Source organism: Miniopterus natalensis, chromosome 13, assembly GCF_054644295.1.
Source record: "Miniopterus natalensis isolate mMinNat1 chromosome 13, mMinNat1.hap1, whole genome shotgun sequence".
Lineage (NCBI taxonomy): Eukaryota > Metazoa > Chordata > Mammalia > Chiroptera > Miniopteridae > Miniopterus > Miniopterus natalensis.
In genome coordinates this window covers 53,476,866-53,491,085 of record NC_142093.1, presented here as the reverse complement: position 1 = coordinate 53,491,085, position 14,220 = coordinate 53,476,866, and the positions used below count along the sequence as shown (strand labels likewise).

Here is a 14,220-nt window from a genome sequence, read left to right as displayed (position 1 = left end):
GACTTATGCTCGCTAGAACTTATGTATGTTGTCTGTAACACACTAAGATCTTTCAGTTTCGCTGATATTTTGGGTTGGGCACCCATGAAAATGAATGACTTAGATGTTCCTTAACATTCTGAATTATTCTTTTCTGGCTATTGGCCAGGCCACTGGGAAACCACAGGGCAAACTTGTTCAAGGCACATTGAGAAACACCAGGATGTGCTGGATGAGCCATCAGGGTAATGTGAACATCGTGGGAACAGGCTGTGAGAATGCTGATCTGCTGTGTGTGTTATTGCACAGATTCCAACTGATACAGAAAATAGTCTCCTTTATTTAGAAAGAAACACCAGTAAATTATTTTCTAAACAAAAAGCATATGGATGTTTATAATACATCAAAATCCCACCAGCTGGAACCAACCATCACTGCATCTTAACCTGAAAGCAGTTCCGGCAGATACCAGCAGACAACATGGGAACACAGTAGCTACTGAGTAGTGGGAATCCCAGATATTGACTGGTATCAGCTTCTGGGACACTTGTAATTTATTTTTGCTTGGGGGAGGGTGTGGATTCTACAACCAAAGCCCATACAGCCAGCATCTTAACACCCCTGAGGTCAAGTTAAATGTGCGGCCCGGTTCTCTTCCGAGCAGATCTTCCTGGCTTGCAACGTAGGAACAGCATTGGATTTCCAAAACAGCCACACCCACAACTATTGTCACATTTCTTAACCGTCCTCCTCAGGCTGCCCAGGGTTTTAAAGAACAGAAAAATAGATCAATCACATCTCCAGAATCGCGACTTTGTTCGAGTTGGACAGCTTCATAGTCCCTTCCAGTTCAGCCCTGCCAGAGATCGACTGTTCTGACCTTTCTTTGAAAAACTGCAAATATAGTTCAAGTAATCCCTTTTCAATCTTTGAAAAGAGAATATAAAGGCATTACCAGACTGAGAAAAGGCACAGCTACACATGGTAGCTAAAACTTCTTCCTATTTAACAAACAGGTGGCTTCCCTCAGAAACAGCTGTTCATCTCAGAGCCCCGAAAAGATCACCCTCTTTAAGGGTTTTATAATGTTGCTTCCAGGCACTGAGAAGTCATCAGATGTTGGCCATTTAATTTTAGTAAACACATTATCTCGATTATGGGACAGGTCACTATTTACTTAATATTTGTGAATCAATACTAATAAATTACTTGAGTAGTACTGGAATTTTTTCAGGTGCATAAAAACAGCTATACTGTCTCATATAAAGATTAGGCTAAATTAAGAAAACAGAAAATAAACATCTTGGTTATATCTTCAAATAGTGAAAGTCTGAAAAATTAGCTCCTAAAATATGAGGAGTGAGCTGGAATGGAGGTATTCTGATTCTTTCATTTCCAGTGTTGATACAAAACACAACTTCACAGGCCACCTCTGGATCTCTTTAGCAGCAAGATCCTCCGACAACATCCGTTTCCCTGGGCTCTCTGTGGGTCATGATGAAAGTTAAGTCAGGAGAAGTAAAGCTCTGAAGACCCACTGGGACCCATCTTTGTGACCACGAACTCCTTAAAGTGTCTTAATCTATCATAACCCCTATGCACAAGGTAAAGGTCATATACACCACTGATGTATCTGAAAAATAAACTCTTTTGCAGCCTGAAGAATCGGAAATATGCCCTGGCCATTGTTGCTCAGTGGTAGAGTGTTGGCTCGTGCACCGAAGGGTCAGGTTCAATTCCACGTACTTGGGTTGCAAGTTCATTCCCTGGCCCCTATTGGGTTGCATGAGGGAGGCAATCAATCGATCTCTCTTTCATACACTCTTTTCCTTCCATTCTCTCTCAAAATCAATGAAAAAAATATCCTCTGGTGAGGATTAACAACAAAAAAAGAACCAGAAATACCTTCTCCCCTTTATTCATGGCCTTTACATTAATGTGCCCCAGCCAATGGGGCACAAGGCAGAGCTTTCACCTGGGTCAGAAGGTTGTGGAACTCTTCTAGTGCCTGTGAATGTGCCATGGGGTTTAGCACCAGGTGTTGGAAGAGATTGACAGGCTCGGCATTCCGAAATTTCTTAGGGATAGGGATGGTCAGGGGCAGGAAGCTGTTACCAATGAGGAAATGATGGAGGGACCTCTGCTGGAGGCCACGGCCCAAGAACCAGAGGATGTCCTGGAGCCGCTGGGAGAGCATGCTGTGCTGCCAGTCCGTGAGGGGCAGCCACAGCAACAGGTGCATGAGGGCTGTTTTGAAGTGGTAAGAGGTAAGGATGGGACAGGATGCTCCCTGGGGTAAGCTCTGAAGGTCCTGGAGACTTAAAATGATCTGGAGGCACTTGAGGTGACAGGTGTTCTCCGGAGCAAAACGCCCTATTAGCTTCAGGAACAAGTGCTCACAGGCTGCAAAGGACTCGGGCCAGTCCACATTAGTGAGCTGTTCCTGGTCAGGGGCCTGACTCACCAGATAGACCAAGGTATCTTCCCTTTGCACCCCCAGGACCAAGCGGATTGAGAGGAAGCGGCCTGAGCGATAGTCCAGCCTGAGCTTGCAGGAAGTGGTAGACGGTGGGAGGCTGAGCTGAAAGTCATACTTGTGAGCCACGAGGGCCCAGGCATTGCTCACCATGTTCCGGAACCACTGTACAGTCTTGCATACATCCAGGTGGGAGCCGGTGCAGAGGGCTGCTTTGATGGAGCTGCTGCACTTGCCCAAGAGGCCCGAGTGGTCCCTGTGGTGGTGCACCAGGCACAGAACATCCCCCAGAAGCTTCTCGCGTTTGCACACGCATTCTGACTCCACCAGCACACTGCCACAGCGGCGGCCTAGAGATGGATCCCTCATCTCCAGCACAAACATGGAGCCCTGGGGGGGAACAATGGGCACCAGGATATCGAATTCCTGGGTCTCATGGAGGGTTCCCCATTTCTCAAAGGCAGCCCCGATGCCCAGGCAGTCCTCCAGCTGTGGGTGAGCCTCCCAGTGGCTGACCACCTGGCGGCTGAGCACCCGACAGGCCTCAATGAGGTCGTCCACAAAGCTCTCCACGAACTCGCAGGTGCAGGGCAGGTCACGGGTGACATTCTGGACATAGTGTTTGTAAAAGGATTCCAGGGCCTCCTGTGAAGGGAAGTCAGTAAGCCAATTGTAGGAGGTGGCAGGCACCACCTGGACTTCCTCCTCCTCCTCATCACTGCTGGAATCAAAGGCTGGCTCGTGCTGCATGTTCTGTCGCAGAAGCTCAAAGATGAGAAAAAGGCAAAAGAGGCCGGCATTCCACAGGTTTTCCAGCATCCAGCTCAGTGGCCCCTCCTTGGCCTGGAACGGCCACCCCATGTCTTTCCTTCCGAGCACTAGCTGGTCACTGGATGTGTCTCCTCTCCACAAGTTCTGTGCCTTCTGCTTCTGCTCAGCTGCTCGCTTTCTCTCTTCAAACTCTATCTCTAACTGGCGCATCTCCTCACTCATGCGCTTCTCCAGCTGCCGACTTCTGGCTAATGTGTCCAGGTCCATCCGGTCGCTGACCATCAAGGGGTGGTGAACAACATACATCACTGCCAAGAACAGAAGGCTTAGCACAGCCATGGAGGCCTCTGCATCTGGAGAAGTAGGGGTGGGAGTCAGTGGTAATCTTCAGGACTCATCTGCTCCCCCAGTGCATATTCCCCAGAGTCCTGGATCCCTAAATCCTGGAAGCCAACTACCCAGGATGAACAGAAAGCTCAACAGAGCTGGGTTGAACAGAGCCTGGGTGATCTGCCCCGAGGAGTTTTGGGAGAAAGGGGGACAGCAGGATATGCCTCTCAGTCTCTCTACTGCTTTCCTTCCCCATGGTGTAAGTGGTATTTAGGCTTCCAGACTGTGGACATGGGACTGCTTTCATCCCTGTGTAGGATGGGGAGGGGCATCCTAGTGGTAGGGTGGCCTTACCCAACTCATCAGTCCACCATGGGAACCAGGTGTGCCCTGTTGATCCTAGAGGCTCCCTTCCACGGGCAGGAAGCACTGGTCTGCCTGGGCAGTACCTTTCCTCTTGCCAGGCAGTCAGACCCAGGCCCCACTTGTAGCATCCCACTTACACTGTGACTTCACAGTCCTCAATTCTATCTCTATCACCCATTGTCTTCAGACAACTCAGCCTCTTCTCCCTGGTGCCCAGTGGTCCAACTCCCAGTGAGCACCAGAGAGGCACAGTGCCCAGCCACCTCTCCACTGCTTGCTGCTGTGCTCTCTGAGGTCCTAAGGGGGTTGCCGGATGCCTCATCAGGGCCCATAGGCAGGCACAGCTGCACCTCTCAGCCTAGGAAACTTGTGAAAGGCCCGGTGGCCAAGGCCACCTGACAGCTGACAGTAGTCGGTTCCTCTGCCCCCCCACCCACCACAGAGGCCTGACGCTTCCTGTATTCACCCCACTAGTTCACAAGCTGGCTGGGCTTACCGAGATCATGAAGGAAGGGCGCTGAAGACAGAAGGGGTCCTCTCCTCCCCTTGGAACTTGGCCTTGCTCAGGCTCACCCGAGCCCTGTTAAAATTTACAAGATACCTGGGGCTTTGGCATAAAGCAGTGTGCCCCCTCCATTCATAACCTCCCAAAATTCCACCCAAAGACCTGAGCACTCAAATGCCCATCCTCCCTGGGGTTTTCCCGGGACCTGGGGCCAGGTTCCTCACCATCGGTTGTCAGCGGGAACACGGTCTTAAAGAGACAGTGCGGCCTGACCGCTCCCGCCTACTTCCCCGCTGCGTCGGGGCTCCTGGTACCTCGCCGGGTCCGCCCGCGGGAGTAGCCCCATTTCCCTCTCCCGGGGAGCACACCATGTCTGTCCAAGTGTCCGGTGGTCTGTGCCCGCCGGCCGCTGAGACCAGACAGCAAGGTGCCGCGCGCGGTTCTGAGGGCGCCAGCCCCGCCCAGCGACTCCCGCCGTCCAGGCCCCGCCCAGCGCCGTCTAGGCCCCGCCCAGCCCCGCCCAGCCCCGCCCCGCCCAATTCCGCGGTGCAGGCCCCGCCCATACTCTCCCACCACACCCAGGCCCCGGAGCTTGCAGCCGTAGCTCGCCCTCGGGCCGCGGTGACCCTCGTGGCGCGCACCCACCCTCTGTCGCTGCCCCGGCTCCCAAGCGTTTGCGCACAGGGTCTGCGGCCCCGGACTCGTAGCTAAAGGGCGCTCACCCTGCAGCTGCTCAGCCCCGCCGGCGTGGCGGCAGGGGGCACTGCGGTGCGGTGGCCAGCCTCACTCAGCTCCGTTCAGTGGGGAATAGACGAATTTAGGTGTGAGGGTGCTGGTGGCTTAAGTAGGAATTGACAAGGGAAACGTCCTTTCCACTTCGGGCCTGTGCAACATGGTACAGATGAGGTGAGCTGTCAGCATCACTCCCAGCCCACCCCCAGACCCGGGAGTTCCTCCCCAGCTCCTTCTGGCTCTCATGTTGGACCGGCCACACAGCACCCAAGGACCTGGCTTGAGGCCTTGCTTGCCACTCACTAGCCATGTAGGAATAAGAATTCTAAACCTACGGTAGCTCTGCTTATGAAGTGAGTGTATAAGAGAACTTTATAAAGTGTGGAGGCGGGACAAACCGTAGGATTAACACTGAGAAACACCGACGGAATGGATTTCCTGAAGAGCCCCAGCCTTCTGCCCTGTGTCAAACACCCAGGGAGAAAAGGAAGGGTGATCTCGATAGTAACTGAAGTTCTGCTGAAAGACAAGTTTCAGGTCTCCTTATCCAGTGGCAGTGAAGAGGGATCCCCAAACAACTTTGACCATCCTTGCAAAAATATTGGCTTAATCACGGAGGGGGAAAGACTGTCTTCTGGATGACTGACTGAAGTTCCAAAGTTCCTCTTTATAAACTTGCAATGCAAAGAACAGACCATAGGCTGCTACTAAGCATTCAGGTGATGATAATGAAATTCTCCATTATTTTTAAATTTGTGACATGACAATGTCGGAATGAAAAAAATACATTTCAGAGTGCGCAACCCAATGGTGTTTCAAGCCAAGTCTTCATGGTCAGGTGAGGATTTTTTGGTTTTTTTGTGTTTAAATGTGCTTATTGATTTCAGAGAGAGGAAGGGAGAGGGACAGAGAGATAGAAACATCAATGTTGAAAGAGAGTCATTGATCAGCTGTTTCCTGCATGGCGTCCTACTGGGGACTGAGCTGGAAATGTACCCTGATGGGAATGGAACTGTGACAGGATCCTGGTTCATAAGTCAATGACCAACCACTGAGCCACTGGGCTGGGTGTAAGGATTTGTTTTAAAAGTGATCGTTGGGTTAGAAGACATTCGTTAATTCATGATCGGCACAAAAATGAAGTTGGTTGTTAAACAGAATTAGAGACTCCAAGCTAGAGAACTATTAGACATTTCAGCACAAAAAGCCCTCAAAGAAGGGACATTTGTTAGCCTGTTTTTTGTTGATTTTTCTTCTTCAGCATGATGTGAAATGACTGTTGGCTTAGTCAATGGGACTAATAGGAAACCAAGTCATTGGGACACCTTATCACTCACGTTAATTGGTTACTGTACACAAATGACATGTGAGTCAATTGTAGCATTGGTTAGACTCCACTGTGGTGGAACTTACCTCCTCAAACAGTGAAACATGGTAGTATTTCCCCAAAATAAATTTATTTTTTTATCATTTAAAGAAGTACATTATAACCCGTCTGGTGTGGCTAGAGGTTAGAGGGTTGGCCCGAGGACTGAGGGGCCCCGGGTTCAATTCCGGCCAAGGGTTGTACCTTGGTTGCAGGCTCGATCCCCGACCCCTATCGGGGTGCATGCAGGAGGCAACCAGTCGATGTGTCTCTCTCACATCGATGTTTCTCTCTCTCTCCCTCCCTCCCTTCCACTCTCTCTGAAAAGCAATGGAAAAAATATCCTCTGGTGAGGATTAAAAAATATATACATATATACATATGTTTGTATATATGTGTATATATATATGTGAAGAAGAAAAAGGTTGAGGTGGACCAATTGACAGAGTCTGTGAAAATGCAAGGGGATTAAAGCCTATAGTTATTCAGTGTATTTGTCATCAACAGATACTTTGTGGAAAATATTTGAATCCATCATGTATTAGTGAACAGTAGTATCAATAGTGAACTTTGTTCACTCTCATGAACTTAAAAAATCATCAGTTCAGCCCTGGCCGGTGTGGCTCAGTTGGTTGGAGCTTTGTCCTGTACATCAAAAGGTGGTGGATTTGAGTCCCAGTCAGGCACATACCCAGGCTGCAGGTTCAATCCCAGTTGGGGTGCATGTGGGAGGCAACCAATCCATCTCACTCTCTCTTCCTTCCTCTCTGTAGAATCAACAATTTGTTTAAAAATCATTAGTTTGGTGAGTTTTGGTCAGAAATAGAAGCTAAATTTGACTTGCCCTTCCACACGTCAGTTTGGTGCTTGGCGGTTGTAAAGTCTTACTGCAATTTTTTTTATCTTAAAGCTGAGATTAAATTTTTCTAAATGAGAACTGCCCTCAACTACTATTATCAAACACTGACTTTAGACGTTAACTTTTGTAGCAGACTTGATACTGTTTCTTAATGAATTCAACTTAAAATCACAGGGCAAAATGGCATTTATGTGTGAAATTTATACTGTGGTGATATCATTTCAACAGCTAACTTTAAATCACAAGTAATAGCAAGCTGCTTACTACACTTTTCGTGCTGTCAAAGACAAAACAAAAAGTAAGATGACCATTCCCACATAAATTTTGCTGCAGACATATTTTTCTGAGCTCAAACTACAGTTCCAGCAGTTTATTGGATACCAGTGCAAGTGAAAGGGACAGTTCCATATTTCAAAATCCATTTAACTTCACAGTTGAGCATCTTCTAGATAACCTTCAATTAGAAGTGATTTATCTGTAACGTGATGACACACTAAAAGGCTAATATCAATAATCTAATTATATGTTTAAAGTGCCTGGCTCACAGGTTAGTCACCCACCCCTCCTGGGCTTGATATCTGTCATGTGTTCACATTACAAAATATGGCACTTACCACAGAAAACTGCACCCTGGTAGTTGGATGTCTGTTGGTTTCTCTAACATAAATCTGAGACTCTTAAGGGCAAAGACCAAAATTGGACCTAGCTCAATTCCTGTTGTGCAAGAGCTAAGTGTTTTTGAATGAATGAATGACACAGTGTTCCAGCCATGAAGAGTCGGAGTGTTTTGGGTTGGGTAGAGACTGTACCATCTTTGTTTGTATAGGCTGTTTGGAAGTTGGAGATAACTTATAGGAAGCAAGCTTAGGATCCATGCAGAATCCTAACCAAGAGGATGCAGAAATTGGGTCTGTGGCCAAAAATCAGATAAGTAAATAAACATTTAGAGCTTAAATAAAATGTTTGGGTTTGGGGCTAGCAGTGGGAGATCAGGGAAACTGAGCAAAATAACTGTGATATAATAAACCACCACAGGACAAGCCATTTTAACCATAAATTTCAAAAAATCATATTTTTTTACAACTGCAAGATTTTAATTGAACCAATTTCTTGTTATCACAAGCTCAAAAATGTTTCTTGCTCTGGTGACAAACGTTTGTGAAGCTTGCCTGTGTAGACAGACTGGCATGTTGCTGATACTTCTGAGCATAAAGGGAAAGTAGAAAACTGCTGCATTGCTCTCAGTTCTCAGGGGAGCTTTGTGGAGGGGGATTATTGGTAGAAGGGCTGCTACCTGTGCACAGAATGCACCAAATCTGAACAGCATCTTTACTTCTCATGTATTTCTTAGAAAACAATGAATAGGTTCTTTCTTCTCAGATGTAACACTTGTACTGTGGGTATGACAACAATAGATGCTTACAGTTAAATACATACTTGAAAGATGTAAGCAGATTACAAAGTTTGTCGTGACAAATTGTTTGTTTATGCACACATATTTATTTGAGCATTTTCATAAGCATGAAAGGTATATTTGGACCAAGATAACGAGAGGTATGAGAACAGGATCAAAGTTCTTGACAGGGGTCACAGTGCTACACACACGTTTCCCGAATTGTCTTCTCCTGCCTTGCTCTCAGTTTGCTGACACCCTCCTCTCTCCTTAATGTTCTGTTCTTCATTATGGATTCCCCCCCCCCCCCCCCGCATTCTGGTCTATTTATTTACTTTTTCTTCTTGTGTGTCATTAGCATTTTCTTCCAAAGGTTTTTAGAGTTCTTATACAGGTTTCTAGCCATTTATATATTTCTTAAATATTTAAGGCTTTGAATAAAGTAAATATTCAAAAATGCATAAATAATTTATCAAATAAATACATGGTCATAAAGGTATTCTATTTCCTCACAAATTACATTTTGAAAATGTAATTATTGATTTCAGAGAGAGGAAGGGAGAGGGAGGGAGGAAGAGAGAGAGAAACATCAGCGATGAGAGAGAGTCATTGATTGGCTGCCTCCTGCACGCCCCCAGTTGGGGATCGAGCCCACAACCCGGGCATGTGCCCTGACCGGGAATTGAACCGCGATCTCCTGGATCCTAGGTCAGTGCTCAACTGCTGAGCCACGCTGGTCAGGCACAAATTACATTTTACAAAATAACTGGAGTGTAACCTTCAAAATGACAGTGTCAAAAGAAGACAAAAAAAAACAACACAACAAAAACAAAAACTCAGCCTGCATGGCTCAGCGGTTGAGCACTGACCTAGGATCCAGGTGATTGGGGTTTGATTCCTGGTCAGGGCACACGCCCAGGTTGTGAGCTCGATCCCCAGTCAGGGGTGTGCAGGAGGTAGCTGATCAGTGACTCTCTGATCATTGATGTTTCTATCTCTCTCTCCCTCTCCCTCTCCCTTCCTCTTTCTGAAATCAATAAAGACATATTAAAAAAAAGATGGGGGAGGAATAGCTCCAGATGTAAGGAGACTAAAGACATAAGACAAGTCCTGGCTGGGTAGCTCAGTTGGTTGGAGCATTATCCTGATACATTAGGGTTCTGGGTTTGGTCCCCCGTCAGGGCATATACAAGAAGCAACCAATAAATGTATAAATAAGTGGGACAACAATTTGATGTTTCTCTCTCTGTGTTCTTGTGTTTGAGTCACAAATTGCCTCCAAACACAAAGTGTTTCATAAATGCTTTTGAGAAATGCAGCTCTGTTGGTCATAGCTATTTCCTGGGCACCATAGTTATAGGTGCCCAGGAACCCTATGGAGTAGGTAAAACTACCCCCATTATACAGGTGACACACCTGAGGTATGGAGTCATTAAGAACAAACTTAAGACTGCACAGCTAGTAAAGAGTAAAGCTGGGATTTGAACCAGGCAATCTGACACAAAAGTCCATGCTTCTAATCACATCAGACTGCCTCCTGGCTAAAAGGAGGGCATTGCCTCCTAAGGTAAAGACCTGAAAAGGAACAAAGCTTGTTTAGAAACTTACACCAGATGAATTAATTAGAAAATCAATCTCGTTGCTACATAGATAAATCTTATATATATCTGCATATAATATCTTTCTTTTCATTGGCACAGCCCTGGAAACTGGTGCAGTGGCTGGCACATAGGAGACAATAACATTTTGCTAAGGGGGAGTGAATAAATGAATAATGTGTGCATTATGGCTCTGGCTGGTGTGGCTCAGTTGGTTGGGCATTGTCCCATGCACCAGGAGGTTCCCTGTTCGATTTCAGGTCAAGAGCACATTCCTGGGTTGTGGGCTCAGTCTCCAGGAGGGTGCATGCAGGAGGCAGCCGATTGATGTTGTGCACTCACATCAATGCTTCTCTCTCCCTCTCTCTAAAAATCAATAAAGTATTCTTTTTTAAAAAGTGTGCATTATGGATGGACTGATGTTCGAGGCAAATAGAGAGGGAACTACCATTTATTGAACCCCTTCTCCTTGTGGACACTGTGTCTACTGGAGTCATTCTACTAGAGTCATTTGACTTAGCCTCAGTCTAACCCTATAAGGTGTATGTTCAATCTCAGGTCAGGAGGCATTTCACCATCCAGTACACAAGTTACCAAGGGGCTTTTGGGTGACCTAGTACTCCTGTCTCCCAACCTCAGGAGTTCAGGCAACCTAAGAGCTTTCTGGACACGCCAAGACACTGACCAAGTTCCTTTGAGTTTGGCTCTCATTTCTAATGCTCCTTAACCCCTGTCAATGGCACCTGCAGCAGGTATGCCTCACCTCTTGCTTCACCTCCTGTAATAGCCTCCTAGCTGTACTTTCTGTCCCTGGTCCCCCTGCCCCCACTCCCAGACTGTCTTACCTTCCTGATGCCCAGCTTTGGGAGGAAGCCCCTGTACATTGATGCTTCTCTGTCTCTCTTTCTCTCTCCTCTCTCTCTCTCTCTCTCTCTTCTCCTCTCTCTGAAATCAATAAAGGTATGTATTTTTTTAAAAAATTTTAAAAATTATGTCTCAATAAAGTTGTTTTAAATTTTTTAAAAAACAAGATTATCCCTAGGAAGCTGAGGGACCTGGGAGCACCCCAACAGAGGGACTATTAGTTACGAAGTTGGGCTCAGATATAGCTTTGTTCTAGTGTGCTCCATTGTGCTGCCTCTCTGCAAAGACGACCTTTGGAATTCAGTACTTCCTAGCCCAGACCCAAACGCAGGGCTACCCAGGCTCCTGGGCCTTGCATTCCTGTACCTGAAGACTTGTCCCTTCATTTAGTTACCTCTCAAGTATTTATATGTGCACTAAACTCCGTGAGCACTTTTAGGGACTCAAGAGAAAAACAAGGTGCAATTAGAACCCTTGAGAAGTTTCATTCTTGCAGGAGAAATAAAGCACACAAATAACTACAGTTCAAAAGCAGGATGCAGCCCTAGCCGGTGTGCTCAGTGGTTGGAGCGTTGGCCCACGCACCGAAGGGTCTCGGGTTCAATTCCCTGTCAAGGGTACGTACCTGGTTTGCAGGTTTGATCCCCAGCTTTGGTCAGGGTGAGTCCAGGAGGCAACCAATTGATATGTCTCTCACATCGATGTTTCTTTCTCTCTCTCTCTCTTTCTCGCTATCTATCTATATCTATCTATCTATCTATCTATCATCATCATCATCATCATCATCATCATCATCTATCTATCTCTCCCCCTCATTCCCTTTCACTCTCTAAAAAAAATCAATGGAAAAAATATCCTTGGTTAAGGATTAACAACAAAAAAACAAAAGCGGAAAAGCAGGACGCAGTCAGTGCCACAAGGGGGCATTGTCGGGGATCAGAGTTTATTTCTGGACTCTCAATTCTATTCCAATGACCTATATGTTTATTTCTCTTTCAATCTTACAATAAATTGGCTCAAGCTTCATTCTACATGTTATGAGGACAACAGCATCTCTCCACTGCCAGAAATCTGGGAATTCTGAGGGACGTATTTTTCCTCCATTACCTCTTGTACCAAATTCTTGCTTTCACTGAATTTACTCTCAGCTCTGGATCTTGTCTTCTATGACCTAGCCTTCCTCTCTTCATCTCAACTTTCCCTAAACATTACCTTCATTCTTTCATCCCCTAAAGTACCATGAACACAACAGTGTGTGGCAAACTTCCACTCAGGATTTGAGAAAATAAGCGGAGAATGCTGCAAAGTTCATATGGATAGCAGCTGAAAAACAATTTGAACATCACTACCTAAAAGTGCATCAGCCAATCTCCACAATGTGGCTCCTTTAGGTTTTGGCTGATTGTCATCTTCCTGGGCTCTCTTGCCTCCTGGATACCTTTCTCTTCTCTTCTCTACATGCCAACCTCCAACTGTGGCTCCTCTTCCTTTTCTTGTTCAGTTCTTTCCTTGATTTGCCTTTACCAAGACTCCCAGCCTCACCCTTTTCATTAAGAAGGCCCATGAAGTTTCCTTGAACTGGCTGCCCCAACAGAAATCCCATCTCTAACATAAACATTGCCCCTTCCCTAGAGTGGCAAAGCATAGCTGTCATTTTTCCCCTCCTGTACATACATTTTTGTGGGATAATCCTCTCTTGGCTGTGCTAGGGGAGCACGCCAGCACCATCTCCTTCCCCCTTCTTCCCTCCGAGGGGACCCCACGAGACTCGCAACCAGGGGAGCAATGGGCAATGGCAGCTCGTCCAGGCTTACTTCCTGAACTGTCTCTAAGGCCCCCTTCTCTCTCTGACTTCTCAGTGAGCGAAAGCAGCACAGCTTAGGCTCTCCTGTTGCTTCTATGCAGCTTTCTTGTTTCACCGTCCTAAGTATACTTGACTGGATACTCTTTGACTCAGTGCTATGTAGCCTTTCTCTTTGGTTATCTTCATTCCCCATCCCCTTTTCCTTAAATTCAGGTTTTCTTTATTCATCGTCTGAGGTGGCTATTTAGCCTGCCCACGCACCACCGACCTTAACCTTTCAGGAATTTTCCTTTCCCCTGCTTCAGGCTTGATTGTGAACATGAGTACCACTCCTACAGAAATGCAGAGCAGAACCGCAGAAATACTTTTAAGACCTTTTGTGTTAGGTGGGTGAACCACACCATGGAATTCAGATTCAGAGTTCAGTAATCTTCAGTGAGCCCCTACCTTGAGCCAGGCACTTTGCTGGTGCTTTTAAACACAGTGCCTCGCCGGGCTGGGCGTGTGAGGGCAGGGGCTTTGTGGTAGGGTAAGAAATTAAGTTCACTGTCTTTAAGGGGTTGATCTCCAGGAGGGCAGCTGCCTTTACCGAGAGACGTGCAGAGAGCCTTGCCCTGGAATATGACAAGCGTTTGGGAGCAAAGTGAGGGCCCCAGCTGGCCCAGTAGTAGGGCAGAGGAGGGGACAGAGTTTTCCTTCAATTCTTAAATATAGACGAGAAACCCAAAGGAAGATATCAGCTACACACACACACACACACACACACACACACACACACACTTAACTCGTCCGCCGGGTTCTTCAGTTTCCAGACGCAAATGGGGCTAATAAGCCCCTCTGCCTGCACAGCTCTCAGAAGTTGCCAGAGCCAGAAGTCGGTAGAAAAGAGCTTGGGTCAGAGCCAGGGTAAGCAGGCCTAAGCTTTATCATGAAGTTAAGAGTCTTGGAGGTCGAAGGCTGGAGCCCGAGGAGCGGGGAAGAGTATAGGTTGTGGGTCCGAAGGGACAGGTGGCGGTCGGACGCAAAGTCCGAAGGATCCCCGGATTCCGAGACCTGGAATAAGCCAGCCTCACCTAGAAGGCCAGAGAGCAGCGCCGCGCACGCTCCAAAGCCCCGCCCCCCGCACTTCCGGCGCGCGACCCGGAAGCGGAAAGGAGCTGTTTCTCTGCCTCCAGTT

The 14,220-nt window shown here is 47.0% G+C and overlaps 1 protein-coding gene across 2 annotated transcripts; it reads right to left on the bottom strand.

Moving 5' to 3' along the window:
- Positions 1-325: 325 nt before the first annotated feature.
- Positions 326-4,811, bottom strand: ITPRIPL1 (ITPRIP like 1). Of its 2 annotated transcripts, none has more exons than XM_016219231.2 (2): positions 4,652-4,811; positions 326-3,579 (listed from the first exon to the last, which is right to left on the bottom strand). In XM_016219231.2, exon 2 carries the CDS (start codon positions 3,563-3,565, stop codon positions 1,913-1,915), a length of 1,653 nt encoding a protein of 550 aa, XP_016074717.2. In that variant the 5' UTR covers positions 3,566-3,579; positions 4,652-4,811; the 3' UTR covers positions 326-1,912. The 2 variants fall into 2 exon arrangements, with proteins under 2 accessions (XP_016074717.2, XP_016074718.2); XM_016219232.2 differs by lacking the exon at positions 4,652-4,811 and adding an exon at positions 4,419-4,494.
- Positions 4,812-14,220: the final 9,409 nt, after the last annotated feature.